General features: G+C 43.9%; 1 protein-coding gene across 2 annotated transcripts; it reads left to right on the forward strand.

Moving 5' to 3' along the window:
* Positions 1-2,640: 2,640 nt before the first annotated feature.
* Positions 2,641-22,868, forward strand: PCYOX1 (prenylcysteine oxidase 1). 2 transcript variants are annotated; one of them, XM_085848720.1, is made up of 6 exons: positions 2,641-2,784; positions 7,434-7,640; positions 7,726-7,900; positions 14,520-14,731; positions 16,365-16,517; positions 21,887-22,868. In XM_085848720.1, the coding sequence occupies exons 1-6, from the start codon at positions 2,688-2,690 to the stop codon at positions 22,540-22,542; spliced, it is 1,500 nt and encodes a 499-aa protein (XP_085704846.1). In that variant the 5' UTR covers positions 2,641-2,687; the 3' UTR covers positions 22,543-22,868. The 2 variants fall into 2 exon arrangements, with proteins under 2 accessions (XP_085704846.1, XP_085704847.1); XM_085848721.1 differs by lacking the exon at positions 16,365-16,517.
* The last annotated feature ends 21 nt before the right edge of the window (positions 22,869-22,889 follow it).

Below are 22,889 nucleotides of genomic sequence, written 5' to 3' on the forward strand. Positions count from 1 at the left end.
TCACATCAGAAAGCTTTCTTGAATGCTTAAGCCATTTGTCTGTTTGTTTGCTTGTCCGCACAGAACTTTCGTGTTTTTCTCTGCAACCAGAGTCAGATTGAGACAAAATTTTCACCATAAGTGCGACTACTCGTGTAGAATGTTTCAATCATAATTATGACGTCATAGTTCACGTGGTGTTGCAGCCATGTTGGACAGACGGAAAAACTTTGGACCTCTGTTTATCTGAAACCAAACCAAGGAAAAAATAGAAACTTGGCACACAGCAAGTACTCCTCATGAGGAATGTGTGATGTTTATGACGTCATAGATGCCTTCGTTATGACGTCATAATTGCATTTGGAGAACACTACGTATGATCAGTATGAAAATTTTTGGAATGGATCTATAGTGGGGCAACTGAGCTAAATAAAGCATAACAATTGTGCATTTTGTGAGGAAAGCACCAAATTTGGCACACCAGTAGCCTATCATATTATGAACAGATTTGGATATTGGGCCATCTCAAAATTTTTGATGGCAGTGGAAAATGGCTGCCACAGCCATCAACGGCTGAATTTGAAATGGCCCAATATCCAAATCTGTTCATAATATGATAGGCTACTGGTGTGCCAAATTTGGTGCTTTCCTCACAAAATGCACAATTGTTATGCTAAGTTGCCCCACTACTAGGGATAAAATGGTCCACAAAATAATTTGATGACGTCATCAGTCACGTGATTCGGCAGCCATATTGTTTTGTTTTTTTTAACCTTCAAAAATCTCTTAAGTGGCTGAGCAGATCGAGGCATAACTTTACACGTATGGCTGCCTTCCCATGAGGAACAAAAGCTTCACACATATGACGTCACAGGTCACATGGTTTGGCAGCCATATTTGATTTTACCCTAAAACAAAAAAATCTTCTCCAGAAGAGCTGGACCGATTGAGCAGAAACTTCACACAAATGTTCCCCAAGCCTTGGGTGTACAAGTTTGTTCAGGAATAATTGATAGGTCACATAGTTTGGCAGCCATATTGGATTGAAGAAAAATATTAAATAATGTTTACTCTGGAACTGCTTAATCATTCGACATGGAACTTCACAATTAAGATCTCGAAGTGATGGGGAATACATGTTTTAAATTCCAACTTGATCAGACACATGGTCTGGCAGCTAGAATTATTCAATTTATTTTGATCTGGGTTCTTTTTGAATTTTTTTTTTTTTTTTGAAAAACGCTCACTTGGCTGTGCCTGGATGGGTTTGAGGGTAGATGAGTGGCAGCTGAAATGCGAATCCTCTCCAGGTTCCTCCTGATTACTTCATCTTCGCTTTTTTCTTGTTTGGGTTCCTTAATATTACTCCAATGCAGGACTGTACCTGTTTGGTCTTCCATTTGATATGAATTAAATTTATTTCAATCCCATTCTGAATTAAATTGAATAATAATAATAATAATAATAATAATTTTTTTTTTTTTTGTATACCTTGGTCGAGGCTCGTATGAGAGCTAACACACAACTCACAGCAAGGAGGCATGAGACAAGAGGGGCGGGAGTGGAAGGGACAAAACAGTGGGGAACAGACACATTAGGTGAACTGTGGAAGGAAGAGGGATGGGGATGGGACGGGGAATATGGCGAAGAGAAGATGGACATTACAGGGACTTTCAGGAAGGAAAGCAGTAATAATAATAATATTAATAATAATAATAATATAATAATAATAATAATAATATTAATAATAATAATAAATGTCATGGGTCAGGGTCAGGGTCAGGTGCCAATCAAAGCGGGGTTGCATCAAAGTGGGACGTCTTGGTTCCGGGTCATCACTGCCAGTAGTTATCAAGTGGCAGTTCTAGTTATGTCTCTTATTAATTACATAACACACCAGTACACAAACGCCAAACAAAAACACACCACACAAAACTAGTTCTGGCGAGGGTCTGCAATCTCTGATTGCTTTCTTGCTTAAAATATTTTTACTTTTAATTTATCTTCAGATTCAAAAAAAAGTGCTGTCGTGAAATGTTCATAGATCTTTACACAGTAATGCTCTTTTTAAATATATATATTTTTTATCTTCCCACTATATTACAAGGATGGTGGTAGGGGGGCCTCTACTACTCGAATGTCCCGGGGGCTGTTAAACTTAAATCCGGTTGTGAGTGTATAAAAAGCAGTGGCTTATATAGAGCCTTAGATGGATTTTCATTGAAGGAGGAAGTTAAATCATGTGTAGATGCATTTTTATTAATGAAAAAGTTCGACGGAAGTGGCCTGTGTCGAACCTGAAATGCATTGTCATTGAGGAAATTTAGAAGTGGCTTATATAGAGCCTTAGATAGATTTTTCATTGAGGAAATTTATAAGTGGCTTATATAGAGCCTTAGATAGATTTTTCATTGAGGAAATTTAGAAGTGGCTTATATAGAGCCTTAGATAGATTTTTCATTGAGGAAATTTAGAAGTGGCTTATATAGAGCCTTAGATAGATTTTTCATTGAGGAAATTTAGAAGTGGCTTATATAGAGCCTTAGATAGATTTTTCATTGAGGAAATTTAGAAGTGGCTTATATAGAGCCTTAGATAGATTTTTCATTGAGGAAATTTAGAAGTGGCTTATATAGAGCCTTAGATAGATTTTTCATTGAAGAGGAAGTTGAGAGGAGTCGTTCCAGTGGAAGGTGTGTACCGGTAAAATGGCTCTGACCGAACCTGTGGCGATCATGTGGCTGTGCCTCGTGCTGTGCAGCTTGGTTGGAGGCTCTCCGTTACTTGCTCCCCCACGGAAAGTTGGTTTGTGTTATTTTTCTCTTTTATTACTATTTTTTTTTTTTTGAACAACATTCCATGCACCGAGCGCTGGATTACAAGCCCTCGGAATCCCAACTCGACGAGATACAAAAATGTCCGATTGGTGCTTTGGGTAGGAGGGGTTGACTCAGCCTGTCATCCTTCCGAGGTCGGCGAAATGAGCACCAGTGTACTGGGCCCGGTGTACGCCCCGGTTAGAATAGGTGTACCATATCCCTGTGTGTGGTAAGAGGCGACCAGGGTTGGTGTAGGAAGGGCATCCGGCCATAAAACATTTCCTCAAGAAAAGCTAACGTGTGCGTGCGTGTGCGTGCGTGCGTTTGTGTGTGTGTGTGTGCGTGCGTGTGTGTGTGTGTGTGTGTGTGTGCGTGCGTGCGTGTGTGTGTGTGTGTGCGTGCGCGTGCGTGCGTGCGTGTGTGTGTGTGCGTGCGTGTGCGTGTGCGTGCGCGTGTGTGCGTGCGCGTGTGTGCGTGCGTGTGTGTGTGCGTGCGTGTGTGTGTGCGTGCGCGTGTGCGTGTGTGTGTGCGTGCGTGCGTGCGCGTGCGTGTGTGTGTGTGCGTGCGCGTGTGCGTGCGTGTGTGTGTGTGTGCGCGTGTGCGTGCGTGTGTGTGTGCGTGCGTGTGCGTGCGTGTGCGTGCGCGTGTGCGTGTGTGTGTGCGTGCGTGCGCGTGCGTGTGTGCGTGCGCGTGTGTGTGCGTGTGCGTGCGTGTGCGCATGCGTGCGCATGTGCGTGTGTGTGCGTGTGTGCGTCCGTCCTGTTTGCTGGCACGGAAATTAAATGAAACCGTCTTTGCAATACTCGCCGGCCATGCGTTCCTGTTCAAATATAAATATTTATTCTTTCACTCACATTTGAGCTCCTCCATCAGAAGGTTGGGAGAGAGTGGAGGAAGCTCGAGTGGAAGTGGTTTTAAAAAAAAAAATGTCTGCAATGTGAGAACAACACGGCTTGTGCTCATCTAGGAGATGCTAACAATGTTTAGCTTTAGATTCCAGGAAAGAGAGTTACAATGCTGGGGTGCAAGCCTATAGGTGTGAGCAGCACTCCATTCCAATCCATTGGGACCAGACTCTGTGCAGAGCGTTGGTGCTGCTGAAGCAGTCTCCTTGGCTATTGGGCACAATCCTGGACGGGTCGCCACTCTGACACAGGATACCAGCATGCTGGCACTCATTTTGCCGACCTCGGAAGGATGACAGGCAGAGTCAACCTCACCTGGTATTAATTCAACAGCTGAGTGGGATTTGAACTCAGGACCCTGGGATTCCAAGCCCACCACCCTAACCATTAAGCCAACACCGGGCATAAAGGTGTTGCACTCCACAGAACTACGGATAAAGGGCCTTCTATTGTTACGAATCTGGCAGCCATGAGCACTCAACATTCAGGTCCTTGTAGAACAGTTATATCGGTAAGTGTGTGTTTATAGTTAGTATAGGGCCCCCTACCTGTGTCTAACGGAAATTACGTGTGTGCGCTGTGGAGTTTCTTTTACAACAAATCTTCTTCACTTCACTTCGCACACCGACGCCATTGCCCACGTGCGTTCGGCCACGTACGTGGGCGAAGATTTCCATCGCCTCAGACCAGGACTCCGCCCAGGAAGGCAGGGGCGTGCCCCTTGTCCAATCACGCCACAACTTTCCCACGACGCGCCGTCCAATGAGGGTGAGATCGCCTCAGACGGCGATTCTCTCACCCTGGATGAAAAAGGAATATAAAGGAACGCCAGGCTGGGAGCTTTCGGTCGTGGTCGTCATCGTCGTCTTCGGGGTTGTGGGTCTTGATGCTGGCTGGTTCGTCTGGTCCCGGGTCATCGTCTCTGATCTTCTCCTTGGTCGATTGGTGTGTGGCTGGTTGGAGAGCGCAGTACCTGGTGCTTGGAGCGGCATCGTGTTGCGGGTTCGAGTCCCGCCGAGCCGGATCGTCGAAGACCACACGAGGTGGACAGGTCCAAGCACAGGCTCTGGTCTCCAGCTCACCTTTCTTCGAGCTGGAAGCCTTCAATAAAGACCTGACGGGGTCCATTTCTTTGTGTGTGTGTGTCTGTGTGTGGGCCCATCCATCTTCAAGTATAATTGTGTAAGTGCTTTCATTTGCTCATTATACATTTCTTATTTGGATAACTCTGCTCTTTGTGTGCTTCCCTCCCTGATTATTATTATTATAAATAAATTTCCCTATTGTTGAATGTCCCAGCTCGTTCCGTCATTTCTTTCATTGGCTAAGCACGCTGTGTATTGAGAGATAGCGAGGGTAAATTGTTCATTTGATCCGGTGCGGCTCTGGTAACTCCGCTCGGTTACGCTGGATCCAAGCCGTTACCCGCGACTCGTATCGGACAGAGTCGGCCGAGGGTGTGGTTTCCCCGGTAGTTGGATGGCGTGAGTACTTAGGTAAATTGGAGTTAGACAAGTGGACCCTACCTCACGCCGTCAAAATATTGGTGACCACGGTCCGGTAAGGGACCCGTGCCTTTCGGAGTTCTCCGAGAAGCACGATCTAAATTCCAGGTGTTTGGTGGAGCCGACTCTACTGCTCCATCTCGCGGTCGTGCTCACCACCGACACCCGGCACCACAACACTATGTTCTAAGTAGTCAAAATGATGGAGGATGCCCAGTTTGCGACTGGATTTGGATGCTTGCTAACAATGTGATGCGAGGTCATGGCTGATGATGAAGCCAGTAGACAACCTCTTCCATTGGCTGACCATGGAAACAAAGGTGAGTTTGCTTGATGATCTTTCCTGAGCAATGGGGTGAGAATGAGTGAGACTGAGATTTGCCATGATTGAAAGACGTGTTCCATGTCAGATCAACATTTAATTGATTCCATATCAATAAGGAGCTGATTACTCTAGGTCCCCCGACTTTTGTGTGGTATGAGGAATGGATCTGTTATCTTCTTCTTCTTTCGGCTGCTCCCGTTAGGGGTCGCCACAGCGGATCATCCGTATGATCCGCATAGTGATTTGGCACATGTTTTACACCGGATGCCCTTCCTGACGCTACCCTGGTCGCCTCTTACGACACAGGGATATGGTACACCTATTTTAACCGGGGTATACACCGGCCCAGTATACTGGTACTCATTTCGCCGACCTCGTAAGGATGACAGGCTGAGTCAACCCCCTGGTGTAGTAATTCAGTGGCCCAACGGGGCTTGAACTCAGGACCTTTTGGATCCCAAGCCGCTGCCCTAACCACTGCGCCAACACCAGGCTCAGGAATGGATCTGTTATATGAAAGCTAAATGTTCAATGGTTTTTGAAATATGTACACAAGCGAAGTTGCTGAGATGGTTGCCATGGCAACATAATTCAGCCAATCACAGCCATGATCTAATCAGGTTGAGATAATGTCATGAGGAATAGATGTCTGCAATATGAAAGCTAAACGTTGAAGAGTTTTTGAAATATCGCGCACACAAAAGTACATGGACAGATGCTCGGTCGGACGGAGCTCATTTTAATGTCCCCCGTTTCTGACATTGTCATAGAGGTGGGGGACAACAAGGTGATGCAGCTGTTTCCAGAGGATTGGAGAGGGTTTGTTTTTAAACATAGATTGAAGAACAATGCAAATCCCAAAGCACTCCCTTGTGGAACTCCAGACTCCGTTGAGATTTGATAACATTTTCATCTGGATGTCACATGTGAATGCTTGCTTGTTTTGAGTTTGTCATTTCCCCTCACCCCCACTGGATATTATTTGTTCATACACCATCGTTTAAATACTGGGCGCAGTGGCGTGCGCCTGTAATCCGGCTACTCGGAGGGTTGGGTTGGAGGATCGCTTGAGGACGGGAGCTCTGTGCTGGGCCACGCTATGAGAGGGTGTGGAGCAGTCCGGAATCATGGCGAAACCCCATCCTTATCCCTGTGTCGTAAGAGGCGACCAGGGTTGCGTCAGGAAGGGCATCCGGCGTAAAACCTGTGCCAAATCAATATGCGGATCATAACGGATGATACGCTGTGGCGACCCCTAACGGGAGCAGCCGAAAGACGAACAACAACAACACCATCGTTTAAATCCTGTTCCACAAATTAAACTTCATATCATGTGACTTGTACTTACAAACGAAAGAGTTCTGAGAACACATCACCCCGCACAATCTTGAGAAATAGGCCCCGGAAGGATCTTTTCAACTCTTGCTTTGCGTTGCCTAACACGATCTATATCTTTGTCTGAATCTCGCTGTTATTCCACCAGCAGGTCGAGGCAAATTTTATTGGTAGAGATGGCGTAAAGTTTTTCCCAAGTACGACTAAACTGAGTGTTTTGAGAAGTGCAAACAAGGTGATTTATGTTCTACAGTGGTCAAAGTATGAAATTTAAGTAGATTCCTCGATCATAGACTGACATCTGTCAGCGAGACTGAGATGGACAGATTGACTGAATGAACTAATTGCTTACATCCATTTTGCGCTACCTATGCAGGGTAGTTTAATAATGTGTGACAAAAAGGAAGGAATAATTAGTTGAATTGATGATTGGCAACAACAAAATGCAGGCACACCCATGCAGACACCCCGAGTGTGATTGGTATCTGAATGCTCGTTTTTCAGTATCGGTACAAGTTTGCATGAAGACATCAACTCTTGAACCCCTTTTTGTTTCACCATGCAGCGGTGGTGGGAGCTGGCATCGGAGGCTCTGCAGCAGCCTATTTCGCAAGACAGGAATTTGGACCTGATATTGCACTTGATGTGTTCGAAGCTGACGCTGTGGGTGGTCGGTTGGCCACCATCGATGTCAACGGCAAAGCTTACGAGGCTGGAGGATCTGTTATTCATCCTTTGAACCTACATTTAGTGGAAATTGCTAAAAGTTTAGGTGTGTTTTATCTCAAGTTAATTTTAACAAATAAACACAGGTTGAACAGCAGTGGCAACTATTAATGAGTGCATGTTACCCATAGGCCTCAAACAACAGAAGATTTCAGAAAAGAAATTTGCTATCTTCGATGGTACGGACTTTGTGTTTGTGGAAAGCGACTGGTATATAATAAATATCCTTCGCATTCTGTGGCGTTATGGATTCAGTTACCTTCGCATGCAGCTGTGGGTCGAAGATATTGTCGATCGGTTCATGAGGTTTGTATGTTTTTCTTTTTTTTAATAATGTTTGCAATCCTCTAATTCATGAATTTGGCTTTATGGTAAGGCTTGTTTTCATAACAATGTATACATTTTTCTTATTTTGCCAAATGCATTCCTGTTATGAGATGAGACGGTTTTGCAAAATTGTGACTTTTGAATTGACGTAGTCCGCCCGAGAATGATTGGTGTGCATGTGCAGAACCCCCTGGAAACGGTGGTATTCAAGGTACCATAAAGTGTATTGTGTGTACGACATAAGGATTGTTCCCTAAAATGGCTCACAGAGCTTGTAAAATAAGCTGAAAATACTTGGAAAACTCCCTGAGAAAGGGTTGTGCATCTGCACAACAAAAGAGTTGGAGAACTTTCTCAGCTCACCAAACGGGCAGCTGCCTGTACTGCTAAATCCCGACCATGTGGGTGGTGTAAAAGACGGTGCAATGCCCAAGTGCACGGACGTGTGCGACACAAACCTCCGACGAATTGCTACCAGTGAATGGACTTTGAACCTTGCAGTCTCCTCCTATGAACATGGCAGGCTTAATTTATTTAATGGACATCTGCAGTTGGAAAGACAATGCTCTGCATCATTACCAAGTAAGGAAAACCATCTGTTTTGGCAAAGGACATCTTTGTGATTTGAAAATGAACAAAACTTGTGCCAGCTATATTTACGTAGGAGCTAGATGTATCAGGATCACTTCCCTGAAGAAGACACCGTAACTTGTTTGGGTACTTCTGAACACTGATCGGAAGGAAATATCTGGGGCTTGTGAATGTACAGGTTAAACTTAAAATTATAATTACTATTAATCATGGGGGGGGGGAGCATTGGGAGCTGAGAGGTCTGTTATAAATAGATTGTTTCGTTCTGGGGCCACAAGAAAAACTGGAAGTGCACTCGGTAGAGCGCGTACCTCCGCCACGCAATGCCTGATCCACGAGAACATATCAGGCCCAATACATTTTTGAAATATCATGCTATATATTGTTTTTGGCCCTATTTCTCAATGGTGAAGAATCACTTTATAAATTAAATAATTCTCGTATCCAAATTTGGATCTTCACCAAAATCAAAAATTCTTCCTTGTCACAAACCCAACATGTCCACCAAGTTTCATCCAAATCCATCCACAATTTTTTGAGAGATCGGGCCAAAAATGATATGTAGCACTATATCTCAATGGTAAGGAATCACTTAAAAATTCTAGTAGTCGGATCCGGATCTGGATCTTCACCAGAATTGAATTGGTTCGTTTTTGTCACACACCCAACCTGTCCCCAAAATTTCATCCGGATCCGTCCACAACTTTTTTGAGATATCCTACAAACAAACAGACATAAAGGGGTGAAAACATAACCTCCTTCACCTTTGGTGGTGGAGGTAATGCGACTAATTTTTGCATATATTGCTAAAAGTGTGTGTGTGTGTGTGTGTGTGTGTGTGTGTGTGTGTGTGTTAGTGTTATCTCCAAATGTGGGTTTCAGAAGGTGGAACAGGGTCCTCCCAGGTCTCAAAGTATTCACCTCCATTTCGGTAGAAAGGGGGGGGGGGGTCATGATTCATGGACCAAGTTGTGAAGTTTTTCTGTTCTCAAAAGTTTTGTTCCGAGGGCTCTTTTCATGATCGTCACCGAACCCTGGACAGCTTCCACCTGCAATTTTTGTTCATTTGTTTGTTTTTCTTTTGTTGGTTTGTTTTGTTTGTTTTTGTATACATTGTCGAGGCTCGTATGAGAGCTAACACACACAACGCACAGCAAGGGGGGCATGAGGCAGGGGTGGGAGAGGGAAGGACAAACAGTGGGGAACAGACATGAGGAGATCTGAGGGATGGAGTGGGGAACACAGGGTATACAAGATGGACATTACAGGAACTTTCAGGAAAGAAAGCAGGCAATTTGAAGGAGGTAGTTTTGGGGTGGAATAATGGTGGTAGAAAAGATCAAGGATTTGGATGGGGGGGGGGGTGATAAGAGGTGGTGGTGAACTGCTATTTTGAAGGCCTGGAGGGAAGAATAGGATTGAAGAAAGGCTGGGAATTTATTCCAATGGTGGGAAAAGAGGAATGAAAGAGTGAAGATGAGCAAATCATTTGTGATTTTGGTACTTTCACCAGAAGGGGGTTGTTGGTGGACCTTGAGGGAACTGCGGAAATTTGTGGGGACATATCGCAGACAGAGCGGGGGGGGGGGGTTGGTGAGACTGGAGAGGAGACTGTAGAAGACAAAAAGACCACTGAGCTGCCTGCGGTGAGAGAGTGAGAGGCCCAAAGACTTGGCCTCATAGTGGGAGATACCAATGATCCGAAATGCCTTGATTCCCACAGCGTGAAGCTGAGAAAGGTGAAAGGCAGGAGCACCAGCCCAGAGGGGAGAGCAGTACTTCATCAGGCTGCAGACGAAAGCTTTGGATGTGGTCAGGAGCTCAGGTGAGCAGAGGAGGGACTTTGCACGATGGAGGATTCCCAGTCGACGACTGGCTTTGGAGGCCAGGTTGGAAATGTGGCTTTCCCAGGAAAGATCATGGCAGATAGTGAGACCCATAAGCTTGAATGAAAGGACTTCTTCCAGAGGATTGTTGAGAAAGTACATTTTGGGGGGGGGGGGGGGGGTTCTAAACTGTCCTTTTGGAGAGACATAGTGAGAGTGAGATTTGTCAGGATTGAAAGACATGTTCCACGTGTTGGACCAGTTTGTGAGTTTATCGAGATCTGCAGAGGGTGAAGAAGCTGCTGCTTGCCAGTCCAAGGGATGACAGATGGTACGGCAGAGGGTGGAGTCATCAGCAAAGAGATTAAGAGGATTTTTCCAGAGAATCGGAGAGTCATTGATGAAAACCAGAAAAAGAACAGGGCCCAGAACACTACCTTGAGGAACTCCAGCCTGGACAGAAAGAGGGGATGAGAGAACTCCATTTAGGGCCACACGCTGGCTGCGACAGGAGAGGAAGTCTACAAGCCATGAGTGGAGATGGCCTTGGATACCATAGGAAGAGAGTTTGGTGAGCAGGGCAAGGTGCCAGACCATGTCAAAAGCACGTGATATGTCCTGGGATATGGCTCTGATTTCATGTCTGGCATAGAGTACCTCCATCCATTGTTGGGAGAGCAGAAACAGCATATCCAGGGTAGAGTGACCTGTTCTGAAATCAAGCCATTGGAGAATAGGAAGGATTTAATGTCTGAATTTTTATTAATAATAGCAAATACCACCTACCACTTTGCTAACGGTAATACTGCAGGGGGGATGGAGAGAGAGTGAGGAGGATGGGGTTGGGGAAGGGAAGACGGTGTGAGATGAGAGGAAGAGAAGGCAGATGTGTGTTGGAGCATTAATTACGATTCATACTGAAAAACAAAATGATTCTGCATAGAATAACAGTAAAGATGGAAGCAAAATGATGTCTCAAATCCATTTTCTAAGAGTCATGGTATAAACACCGTCTGGAGACAACTCCCGTCCATACACAAGTGCCGCCCGGACGCGTCTGGGGCTAAGCTGGACAGAGACAGAGACAGAGACAGAGACAGAGACAGTGTGTGTTAGTAAAGAGAATATGTTATGCCATATGAACACACACACACACACACACACACACACACACACACACACACACACACACACACACACACACACACACACACACACACACACGATTATCGGCAATTTTTCTGGAGTCGGCAGGTTGTAGTCAGTGTGATTACCAACAACAGTACTTACTGTATACAACCCAGATACCTTGAGTAGCTTTCACCGAAAAACAATGTTGCATTTATATAGACGTTTCAGGGATGTGTTCACAAACGTCTATCAATAATTGCTGTGTGTGTGTGTGTGTGTGTGTGTGTGTGTGTGTGTGTGTGTGTGTGTGTGTGTGTGTGTGTGTGTGTGTGTGTGTGTGTGTGTGTGTGTGTGTGTGTGTGTGTGTGTGTGTGTGTGTGTGTGTGTGTGTGTGTGTCTGCGACCGCCGTTTCTCGACGACCGCCGGTCCGATCTGATTGAAACTTGCCAGAATATTGCCGGGACCCTGCAGATGTGCCTTTTCGAGGTTTGATATCGATCGGACAAGCGGTTCCCAAGTTACGGCCATTTATCTGTCGGCCAATGACAAGACTCGGTGCTATGACGTCACGAATGACGTCACAATTAATGTTTGTTTTTATTTTTTATTTTTTTGCACGATCGACGGTCCGATCTGACTGAAACTTGCCAGGAATATTGCCGGGGACCCGCGGATGTACTTTTCAAGGTTTGATATTAATCGGACGAGCAGTTCCCAAGTTACGGCCATTTATCTGTCAACCAATGACAGGAAACGGTGCTATGACGTCACGAATGATGTCACAATTAATGTTTATTTATTTATTTGTTATTTCTTTTGCACGATTTAAACATGCCAGGAATATTGCTGGGGACCCGCGGATGTGTTTTTGAGGTTTGATAGAGAAAGAGGCTGCACATACTGGCACTCACCTACGGGCACGTACTAGTTCTTTATAAATAGCTGTGTGACGTGGAAAAAAAAAAAAAGTAATTTGGCTCAGTAATTTACAAAACACGTTAACACTGCAAATGGCTAAGAAATTGGATATTTTTTCATAGCTCGCTCGGGGTGACGGAGCACGAACCGCTCGCTCGGGGTGACGGAGCACGAACCGCTCGCTCGGGGTGACGGAGCACGAACCGCTCGCTCGGGGTGACGGAGCACGAACCGCTCGCTCGGGGTGACGGAGCACGAACCGCTCGCTCGGGGTGACGGAGCACGAACCGCTCGCTCGGGGTGACGGAGCACGAACCGCTCGCTCGGGGTGACTGAGCACGAACCGCTCGCTCGGGGTGACGGAGCACGAGCCGCTCGCTCGGGGTGACGGAGCACGAGCCGCTCGCTCGGGGTGACGGAGCACGAGCCGCTCGCTCTGGGTGACGGAGCACGAGCCGCTCGCTCGGGGTGACGGAGCACGAGCCGCTCGCTCGGGGTGACGGAGCACGAGCCGCTCGCTCGGGGTGACGGAGCACGAGCCGCTCGCTCGGGGTGACGGAGCACGAGCCGCTCGCTCGGGGTGACGGAGCACGAGCCGCTCGCTCGGGGTGACGGAGCACGAGCCGCTCGCTCGGGGTGACGGAGCACGAGCCGCTCGCTCGGGGTGACGGAGCACGAGCCGCTCGCTCGGGGTGACGGAGCACGAGCCGCTCGCTCGGGGTGACGGAGCACGAGCCGCTCGCTCGGGGTGACGGAGCACGAGCCGCTCGCTCGGGGTGACGGAGCACGAGCTGCTCGCTCGGGGTGACGGAGCGCGGTACCGCTATCGACAATGGGTGCTCGGCAAGTGGCTTAAGCACTCGTTCAAGCAATCCAATTAATCGTTGATGAGGAACTGTTGGTCAGGCTGTCGCTGCATTCCGTTAAAGATCACTTTTAACTTTAAAGGCGGTCTTCATCGCACATGCAGCGGTTGATGAAATAATGACTTCATCCACAAAAGAGTTGCTGCTTAATGTAGAAGAACCCTGGAGATATCGCAAAGTTCATTCGCCTGTGAAATAAACATTGCAGAAAATCCGCCATTTTGTCTGCTCATCTGTGCATGTCACATGGTCCATCGGTTCAGGGTCCACGCAAGTGTTGTAACTTGTTTTTTTTTAACATCTGTTTTTTTTTTAACCAGATTTGCTTTGATTTCCTGTGGAGCACCTCACGAAACCTCTGAAAATTGACACATCTGGCAGATGCTATGGATTGGCAGTCCCTCTTGAGGACAGGGTGTGAGGTCAAGCAGTGAATGCATGAAATCACTAGCTTAATGAAGCTGGTTAATTTTGGCATGTTCCTAAAAAAAAAAGTTTTGTTCACTCAATATAATTCTCCAAACAGTAGAAAAAGATAAGTTTTATGCTTTGGAAATTTCACATTTTCTTTTGTATGTATGGAGAAGGAGGGAACATCGCCTTGCTTGCATAAAGTAAATGGGTATATCGTCTTGGTTATAAGACTTGTTATTTCTTTAAATCATTAGATTTCACAACATATTTTGACACTTATTTAGTGCAGATGATATCCGATCCTCAAAACTGAAATAATATTTCTTTGATGTACTTTAATTCATCTGTGAGAGTAGACTGTGGAAAATCGTATCATATAATGCATGATTTCACCCCAAGCTCCTAATTTGAAAACTACAGCACTCACAAAAGCGATGGCCACCCTTATTCCCATGTTCTTGTGGGGTTGATCAGGGGACGTTTTTGGCCCAAGTCTTTAATGTACTGGCTGGCCAGATCTGGTCTGGTCAACTAAGTAGTTCGGACAGGAATTTGGAATTTGGTCATTGGTCATTGGGCCGGCGATGGCTCACCTACCTTCAAACACTACTACGATTAGTATTATTATTATTATTTGAAGCATAAAGTGAAATGTTGCTCCTTTGTTAAAATGGAGTGGTAATCTCAGAAATCTGGGTATTCTCTTTTTTACATTCACATTCGATTGTTAAAGTTGGTGACAAAGCATATCGCTGGCACCACTTTGTTAATATCTTATAAACTAAGCAATCCTTTTTAAAGGATCTGTCCATTTTTATTTGATTTGTGGTCGTGTGCGACTTCATTTGCAGCATCTACAAATACCAATCTCGTGGGTATTCCTTTTCATCGAATGAAAAACTCCTCTTTGGCCTTGGACAAGAGGACTTCCTCAAACTCCTTAAACAACCCCTTGATGAGGTGTTGTTGCAGCAGGGTGTATCACGCCACTTCATCAATGAGGTTGTGGCTCCAGTGATACGTACCAATTATGGCCAAGGTACAAACATCAGTGCTTTTGTAGGTGAGTACACAGTATGCATCATAATTCTGATTTGATCCTAGTTTGTTTTTGGCACAGTCATATTTTCACCCCTGTCGGTCTGTGATCAGGATATCTCAAAAAGATATGGACAGATTCGGGCAGAATTTGGTGGACAAGTTGGGTTATGATGTGGAGGAATTGATTACATTTTGGTAAACATCTGGACACGATGATTTTTTTTTTTTAGTGATTCTTCACCATTGAGAGATGGGGCCGAAAACAATACTGTTGCGGATCTGGGGTTTGAGGCTCAACACAAGGGGGCACAGCCCTCAGTAGAGCACATACCTCCACCAGGCTGAACGGCTTATTTTAAATCCCACTGATAGGGCCAGATCTGAATCTGGACCTAAGCAAAATCGAATTTGCTTGTTCTTGTCACCTTCCCAACTCATCCACCAACTTTTTTAATCCGTCCAGAACATTTTGAAATATCATGCGACACAGTTTTTGGTCCCATCTCTCAATGATGAAGAATCACTTGGAACATCATAGTGTCTGGATCTTCACCAAAATCTAGTCAATTTGTCCTTGTCACATACCCAACCAAATTTCATCTGAATCCATCCCTAACTTTTTGAGATATCCTGCTCACAGACAAGGGTGAGAATATAATCTCCTTCCACCTTTGGAGGCAGAGGTTAAAATTAAAAAAAAAGAGTATATTCTGGTGATAAGCATCAGCAGAACTGTAGGAGTTGATTGGTAGGGTGGAGGGGAGTTGTTTTCAATAGGGGTTTGAAGATTAAATGATAAGTATTCTCATTTGGGGTTGATTAAAAGGCTAAACTGATTGTGCATGAACTGTGGATTTTCTTGTACATTGAAGGATAGTTTTACAGAATACCTCAGCCATTTTTGGCTCACCTGGAATTTAGCCAGGTGAGCTTATGCAATTGAACAGTGTCAGTCGGTGAACATTTCAGTTATTATTGCTTGAACCAAATTCACGGTTTTGATGAAACTTGTCCACAAGCTTCATATCTGATGACTATTGAAGGTTTATTGACCGCATCAAAATCTGTGCTCATAATGGGGGAATGGGGGGGGGGAGGAGGTTGACATCCCCCCCCCAAAAAAATAGGTATTTGCACTCTTATCAGAAACTACACACTATTTTGATGAAACTTGACCACAACCTTCATCACCCATGATGTACCAACATTTGTTCACGGCATTAAAAATAAAAAAAATCAGGGTCTGAGGGGGTCTGCGGTGGATTTGAGTGAGCTTCAGGACGTGCAGTCGTATTTTTTTTTTTTTTGAATGCCAAAATCCTGTCTCCTGTGTTCACCACACTGGCACTTCAAATGTTTTGACGGCAGCCGAAACTCTCATTGACAAATCGGGGAGTGTTTATCCAGAGCCTTTCTGCTGACAAACAGGAGATTGTTGAAGTCGCTTGTATCTGAGGGGGAGAGATTAACCTTTCACCCCCTCCCCAAATTACCAATTCTCACTTAGATATCGTAAGGTTACAGCATTTATTTTTAATTTTTTTGTAAAAATGCAAATATGGACACTTTTACACTATTGTACATTGTTTTTGTGGGCATCCTGGCTTTTGAATGTTGTATGGAGATCTTGAATTGTCATTCAACATGTCTTGTAGGTGCTGTTGCTTTATTAGGAGTACAATCGGGCTTATGGTCAATCGAAGGTGGAAACAAGCTCATGTGTTTCGGTCTTCTATATGCAGCCAAAGCTCGCTTATGGACTGCACGAGTTACCTCAATCGCTTTCAAGAAGAGGCCACGCAAGAAAGGTAAATGAGCAAAAGAAGGGGATATTTCAGATGCATCGAGTTTTGAGCACCATTAAGGCCTGTCACATTTGCTCTGCGCGGCCGTACACCCTCTGAATTGACAGAAACGTGCGGTGGCCTCAGGGTGGCCCTACGCCGTTTGGCTATCTTTTACAGGCCGTAGGGGTCGCCGTGGAATTATAACGCAGAGTTATAACTTTTTTCATTTCTACGTTCGCCGTAGCAATTCGACAAGCCGAAAAAAAAAAAAAAAAAAAAAAAAAAAACCCCACTCGTTACCGTCTGTCTGGTCACACGTTCGCCTTAGGGCCCCCCTGCGGTCGCCTTGCGGGCACCTTGAGGCTACCTTGCGTCTGCCTTAAATTCTATGGCTGCCGCAGGGCCCCCTTAAGGTCACCGTACGACATCAAATCAAAGACCTTACGGCAACCCCACGTTTTCGGTCTCCACAATTTCTAAATACGCCGTGCGGCTCCCCGAAAAATAAAAACATGTGACTGCTACATTGTGTGACCGTGGAAATACTGCGGCTGCCGTATAATTGCGAGTGGCTGTAGATTTTGGAGACCCCATGACCGCCGTGGCAAATGTGACTTAGGCTTTACCAATGATCTTAAAGTCAACTGTCATGGGGCTGGTAGGACAGCCACGAGGGATGCATATGCCTCTCGGCCCAGCTTTAAACTGTCATCCCAGTGTTTCACAGACAGGATGATTCATAAATGTGTGTGCGCGCCATCCCTATGATGGATGTTAAACTGATTGGCATTAGTTGGTGGACGTTGGATCACGTGGTGTTCTTAAGAAAGAGTAGGTGAGCTATCGCTGACACCATGAGCAAATTCCAAATGCTTGTTTCAACTTACAGGACGAACTGCATCAGTGACAAATATGCTCTCCCAGTAATGATGCAACCAGAAGCCAGCCACAGACTAAATACATAATTAAAGAATGCCTGAACTGATATCATATTTGATGTATGAGCCCCTTTTGTTCTAAATTTGGAATGAGGTCATCATTCTTGCTTCTTGCTTCATCATTCATCATTCTTGCAGTCAAATTTGTTACCAATTACCACAACCTAGGTCCTAGAGAATCAAGTGCAGCATTCTAAGACAGTTTTATATATATATATATATATTTTTCTTCGCTTTAAGAGCGGGAACTCTAACTTTCACAAATGATCAGCCACAAATATTCTGGAAAAAAAATGACTGAGGTGCAAGATGAGATTATCAAAGACAAACTTCTTTAGGGTGTACTCAAATTGAAAAATTAGCAACAGAGCTTGTACTACAGTGCCATGTGTTCTTGTGCTGGTAAAGGAAATGCAGAGTGAACATGGAGTTTTAAACTACTGGTTGTAAGGGATGCAGTGGTGGTGTCAAAATTGCAGCTGCATAGAAAATTCCATAACAGGGTAATTCCATGCCAAATCAATTGAGCACCTTTGATATTTTTTTTTGATTCAAATTGGTGAGTGGAGCGACGTGCACGGTTTTTCACATAAGACAGGCAGTTTTGTTTGTTTCATTTCCACTTTTGTTTTGTTTGTTCGGTATGTCGACGATGTATTGATTACATTGGTTTAGTCCCATTATGTGAAACACCCCAAAACCCATGCTGGCAGAAAAGACTTTGGAATGCTGGTTGCATTTTCCATCTAATCATCATATAACTTTGTTTAAAAAAAAAATTATCTCTGGGTAGGTGCTTTTGTGTTGAAAGTTTTTTGTTTCAATCACTCAAGGGGCTGTGGAGAAAACAAATTTAAAGGTGAAAAAGTGAGGGCTGCAGAAAAAAAAAATTAAAGAAATAAGTCTGGTTGACATTCCACAACATGGTCAAGGATGGTTGTGGACACCTATTACGAGTGGTCATACAGCGGGCGAACAGACCTTTTCAGTTTTGTGTTTGTTCACATTCACTTTCCAATCGTATGTCTTTTACACGTACGTATGTAGTTATTTCATCATACGTACTCTTATTCTAATAGTACATGAGCTTAATAATAATTATGATTATTATGGAGGCACAGTACTCAGTTGAAAAAGAAACCATCATGAAATACTGGAATTGTTAGATCTCCACCGTCATGACGTTGCACAATTAGCCCTGCTTTGTAAAGTGTAAGAGTCTCCATCAAATGTCGGAAATATTGACAAACACCGTGTTTTGGGGAAATTTGAAAGGACAAGGTCAACCATGATAACTTATTAGGTCATCTCTTCGAGCATGACCTAATAATATTGGTGTTGAGAGGAGAGGTGACGGTCGGTCCGTCCGTCCACAATGAAGTTGAAGCGGGAGATCTGGTCATTAGTGATCCTGATAGAGGTCGATGAGACGTACACGATGGTATGACTTTCAAGGTCAAGGTCACGAGGCCTTTGAAGTTGCGAAAATGACGATTTTCAAATTCAATCTCCTACATTTCTCAAGCAATCTTGAATTTGATTGTGGCATATAAATCTATGGGACAATATCTAAATTTTGTGGGGCCGGATTTTCGATATTCTCTTTCGTTTTCGTGTCACGTGACTTCAACGTTGGCAAAAAATGCGAAAATGACTTTTCAAAATCTATCTCCTCCTACATTTCTCAAGCGATCTTGAATTTGATTGTGGCATATAAATCTATGGGACAATATCTAAATTTTGTCAGGCCGGATTTTCGATATTCGCTTTCGCGTCACGTGACTTCAAAGTTTGCAAAAACTGCCCTACCTTCAGGAGGCTATATATTTTCTCGCAGAGATGACCGTCACTCCCGCACGGGGGTAATTTTATTTTTATGCCTCCGCTGATTAAGTCGCCGGTGGCATTGTGTTTTTGGATTGTCCATCCGTCCATGATAGGTTTTCATTACCACAATAACTTAACTGCTGAAGGGATCTAAGTCAAACTTGGTACAAGTATGTATAATTATGTAAAGATGAAGTGTTTCGATTTTGGGGTCAAAGTCAAAGGTCCCCTTACGTGAGAATTCTGTGACCGTGCTAACTTGTGAACCAGCGATGGGATTTTGCCCAAAAACTTGATAAAAGTATACACTATATATTATGATGCAAAGTTCAACTGATTCATTTTTTATCATTAAGAGGTCAGAGGTCATGTCAGGTAAAAATGTTGTCAAGATAAGGATTTGAACAAACTAATTACATCATACATATGTACAGTTTATATATTGAGGTAAAATGGTCTTGAGGTGTCAGGTCAAAGTTGGAGTGAGTAAAGATTGAATGTGGGTGGAGGCATATCGGTTGATGTCAAATTATATCCAGTTCATCTTTCATTTTGGCCCATGCCAGAGGAGAGGACGTTGCATTTGGGTCTGTTTATTTGTCTGTCTGTCCGTCCATGCATAATGTGCTAACGTAGGCCACAAACACCACCTAGTGGTAGCCAGTATACATGTTAGTTTATTTTTCAACGGAGTATTGTACCTCTATAATAATGATTATTATTAAGCTCACGTACTATTACAATACGAGTACGTATGATAAAATAACTACATACGCATGTCTAAGACATACGATTAGAAAGTGAATGTGAACCAACACAGAACTGTAAAGGTCTGTTCGACCGCTGTATGAGCACTCGTAATAGGTGTCCACAACCATCCTTGACCATGTTGTGGAATGTCAACCAAACTTTTTTCTTTTCTGTTTCTTTTTTTTCTGCAGCCCTCACTTTTTCACCTTTTTAGGTCATCTCTATCATCTCAGAGATGACCTAATAACCCCAGTCTCGAAGTCTGTCCGTCCGTCCACAATCGAACCGAGTGGAGACAAATAACCAACAGTGGAATGGATAGAGGTCAATGAGACATGCACAATGATATAACTTTCGAGGTCAACGTCACGAGGCTGTCAAAGTTGCGAAAATCGTCGATTTCAAATCGTATCTCCTCCCTCATTTATCAAGAGAGATCAAATGTTATTAGTGATTCAGATACTATGGACTATTATCTCGAACAACACGAGCCATTTTTTTGAAATTTGCTCTCGTTCCGATTTTATAGCCCTTCAAACTTCGTTCTGATTCCCCGTATGGGCCGTTTATAAAGTACGTACATACAAAAAAAAAATTTAAGAACTTTGAGACAAATATTACATTTGAAGCTTTTGTCAGATTAAACTAAAACAATGGAACACAAGTGTATATGCACACTTACTTTAATTTATGACTAACAGTTTTGAATGTCAATTTGTACTTTTATTTTCATAAATGACGTGCTGTGATATTAAAAGAAAAAGGTAAATTGCACCGCTCGGGACTGCATTGTCATTGCTTACAAACATCTGTTCATAAGGAACTGCTGGCTTTGCAAGCGATTAGCGATGTATGAGGGGGTGGGTGGTTTTGAAACCCGGAAGTAGAGCGTACGCACTTTATGAACTGCCCCTATTCCAGTCTGGCACAGAGTTACTTTCGACCTCTGGAAGAGATGACTGGCACTCCCGCTCGGGGGTATTTTTTACTTTTAAATTTTTCTCCACAGCCGCTTAAGTGATTGAAACAAAACTTTAAACATAGGAGCACCTACCCATGGATAATTTTTTTTTAAACAAAGTTATATGATAATTAGATGGAAAATGCAACCGGCATTCCAAAGTCTTTTCTGCCAGTATGGGTTTTGGGGTGTTTTACATAATAGGAATAAACCAACGTAATCGATGTATCGTTGACATACCGAACAAATGCACCACCACACAGAACAAGTCTGGCGAGGGTCTGCAATCTCTGATTGCTCTTTCGAGAATCTGGTTGGTGTATGTAATAAGTCTCTCACCCTTATTCCAATGAAAAGGTTCGAGCTTGCCAAGAGCTTCAAAACAATACATGAACCATATTTCTATGTCAACTAGCAATGAAGTTATGGCACATTGAGATTTGCTTGGGGTGTGAGATAAGGTCAAATGTTGGTGACATCACAGGAACAAGCTGTCCCCCCATTGAGCTGAGATTTTGGCCATATCCTTGTACTATGCATATCGATTTTACCCTTTTACCAAAACTGAAAGATTCGTGTAAATTTTGTTTCATTCTTTGAATGACCCAACAGTAGTTTGTCAAATTTGGCACTTGTTGCAGACTGCACATGTTTAATTGCTGTATAATGGAGTTCAAGCAAAAATGAACAAGCCTGGTGTTGGCTTGGGCTGGCTGGCTCAGAGTTTGAGCCCTGTTCCACTGAATTAACACCAGGTGGGGTTGACTCAGCCTGTCCTTCTGAGGTCGGTGAAATGAGTACCAGTGAACTGGTGTTGGGGCACCCAACAAAATGAGAGCTACTCAGCAGCCAAGCTGCCATACGCAAAAAGAAGATGATTAGCGAGTGTTTGCTTGTCTGGTCTCGTTTTCCAGGCAGTGAAGCAAATGTGTACGAGTTGATATACGAGACAGGTTCTGGCCAATCACGTGATGTGTATGACATGGTGTTTGTTTGCACACCGCTCCACACTGACCATCCACCCATCTCCTTTTCTGGTGTGGAACCATTTGTGGGACACTTTTCTGGTTCTTATCAGCAAATCTTTGCCACGTTTGTGCATGGTACCGTGAATGCTTCCTACTTCAACTACAAGACGAAGTTGCCAATTTCGGTGATTTTCACCACTTCAACAGATTTGGTTTTCTTCAATAGCCTTGGAATGTTGACACCTGTAAATATATCAGGAATCGGCCACCAAGACCCAAGTGAAATGGTTGTTTGGAAGGTTTTCTCACCTCACGCTCTAACGAAGGTCGAGCTCCACACACTATTTAGTTTATACCATTCTAAACAGGATATTGACTGGCTTGCAACCCCACATTACAATCCTTCTCAGCAGAAATTGCCTCCAATAAGGCTCCACCATGGCCTGTACTACCTCAATGGCCTTGAATGGGCTGCGAGCTGCATGGAGATGGCAGTTGTAGCAGCAAAGAATGCAGTAATGCTTGCCAATGCAAACTGGTATGGTCACACCGAACATGTTGATCAAAATGACTTGCTTCAGAGGATCAAAACTGAACTTTGAAAGAAAAGCAGCTTATTTGTTAATGATGCAAGGGTAGTCATTTTGGAAATTATCCTCTTCCTTGAGTGGTATTGCCAATTTTTTTTTTTTGCTGAAAAACCTCATTTTATTTGTCAAATTCATAATGTTGGTATGAAACACTGGATATTTAATTTTCCTTTTAATATTTTACATCTTTCAACCGTTTTGAATGTTGGATTTGTTAACATGGACAAATCCATATTGGATCAGTTTGCAGTGTGTTCAGCCATTAATGGACAATTTTAATTACTTGTACATTAATAACAATGATTAAATGTCTCCACTGTGGTGTGCATACGTATTGATTATATTGTTACGGATCTGGT

The sequence above is a fragment of the Eptatretus burgeri genome, chromosome 12 (assembly GCF_056783735.1).
Source record: "Eptatretus burgeri isolate ZD-2024b chromosome 12, Ebu_testis_v1, whole genome shotgun sequence".
Lineage (NCBI taxonomy): Eukaryota > Metazoa > Chordata > Myxini > Myxiniformes > Myxinidae > Eptatretus > Eptatretus burgeri.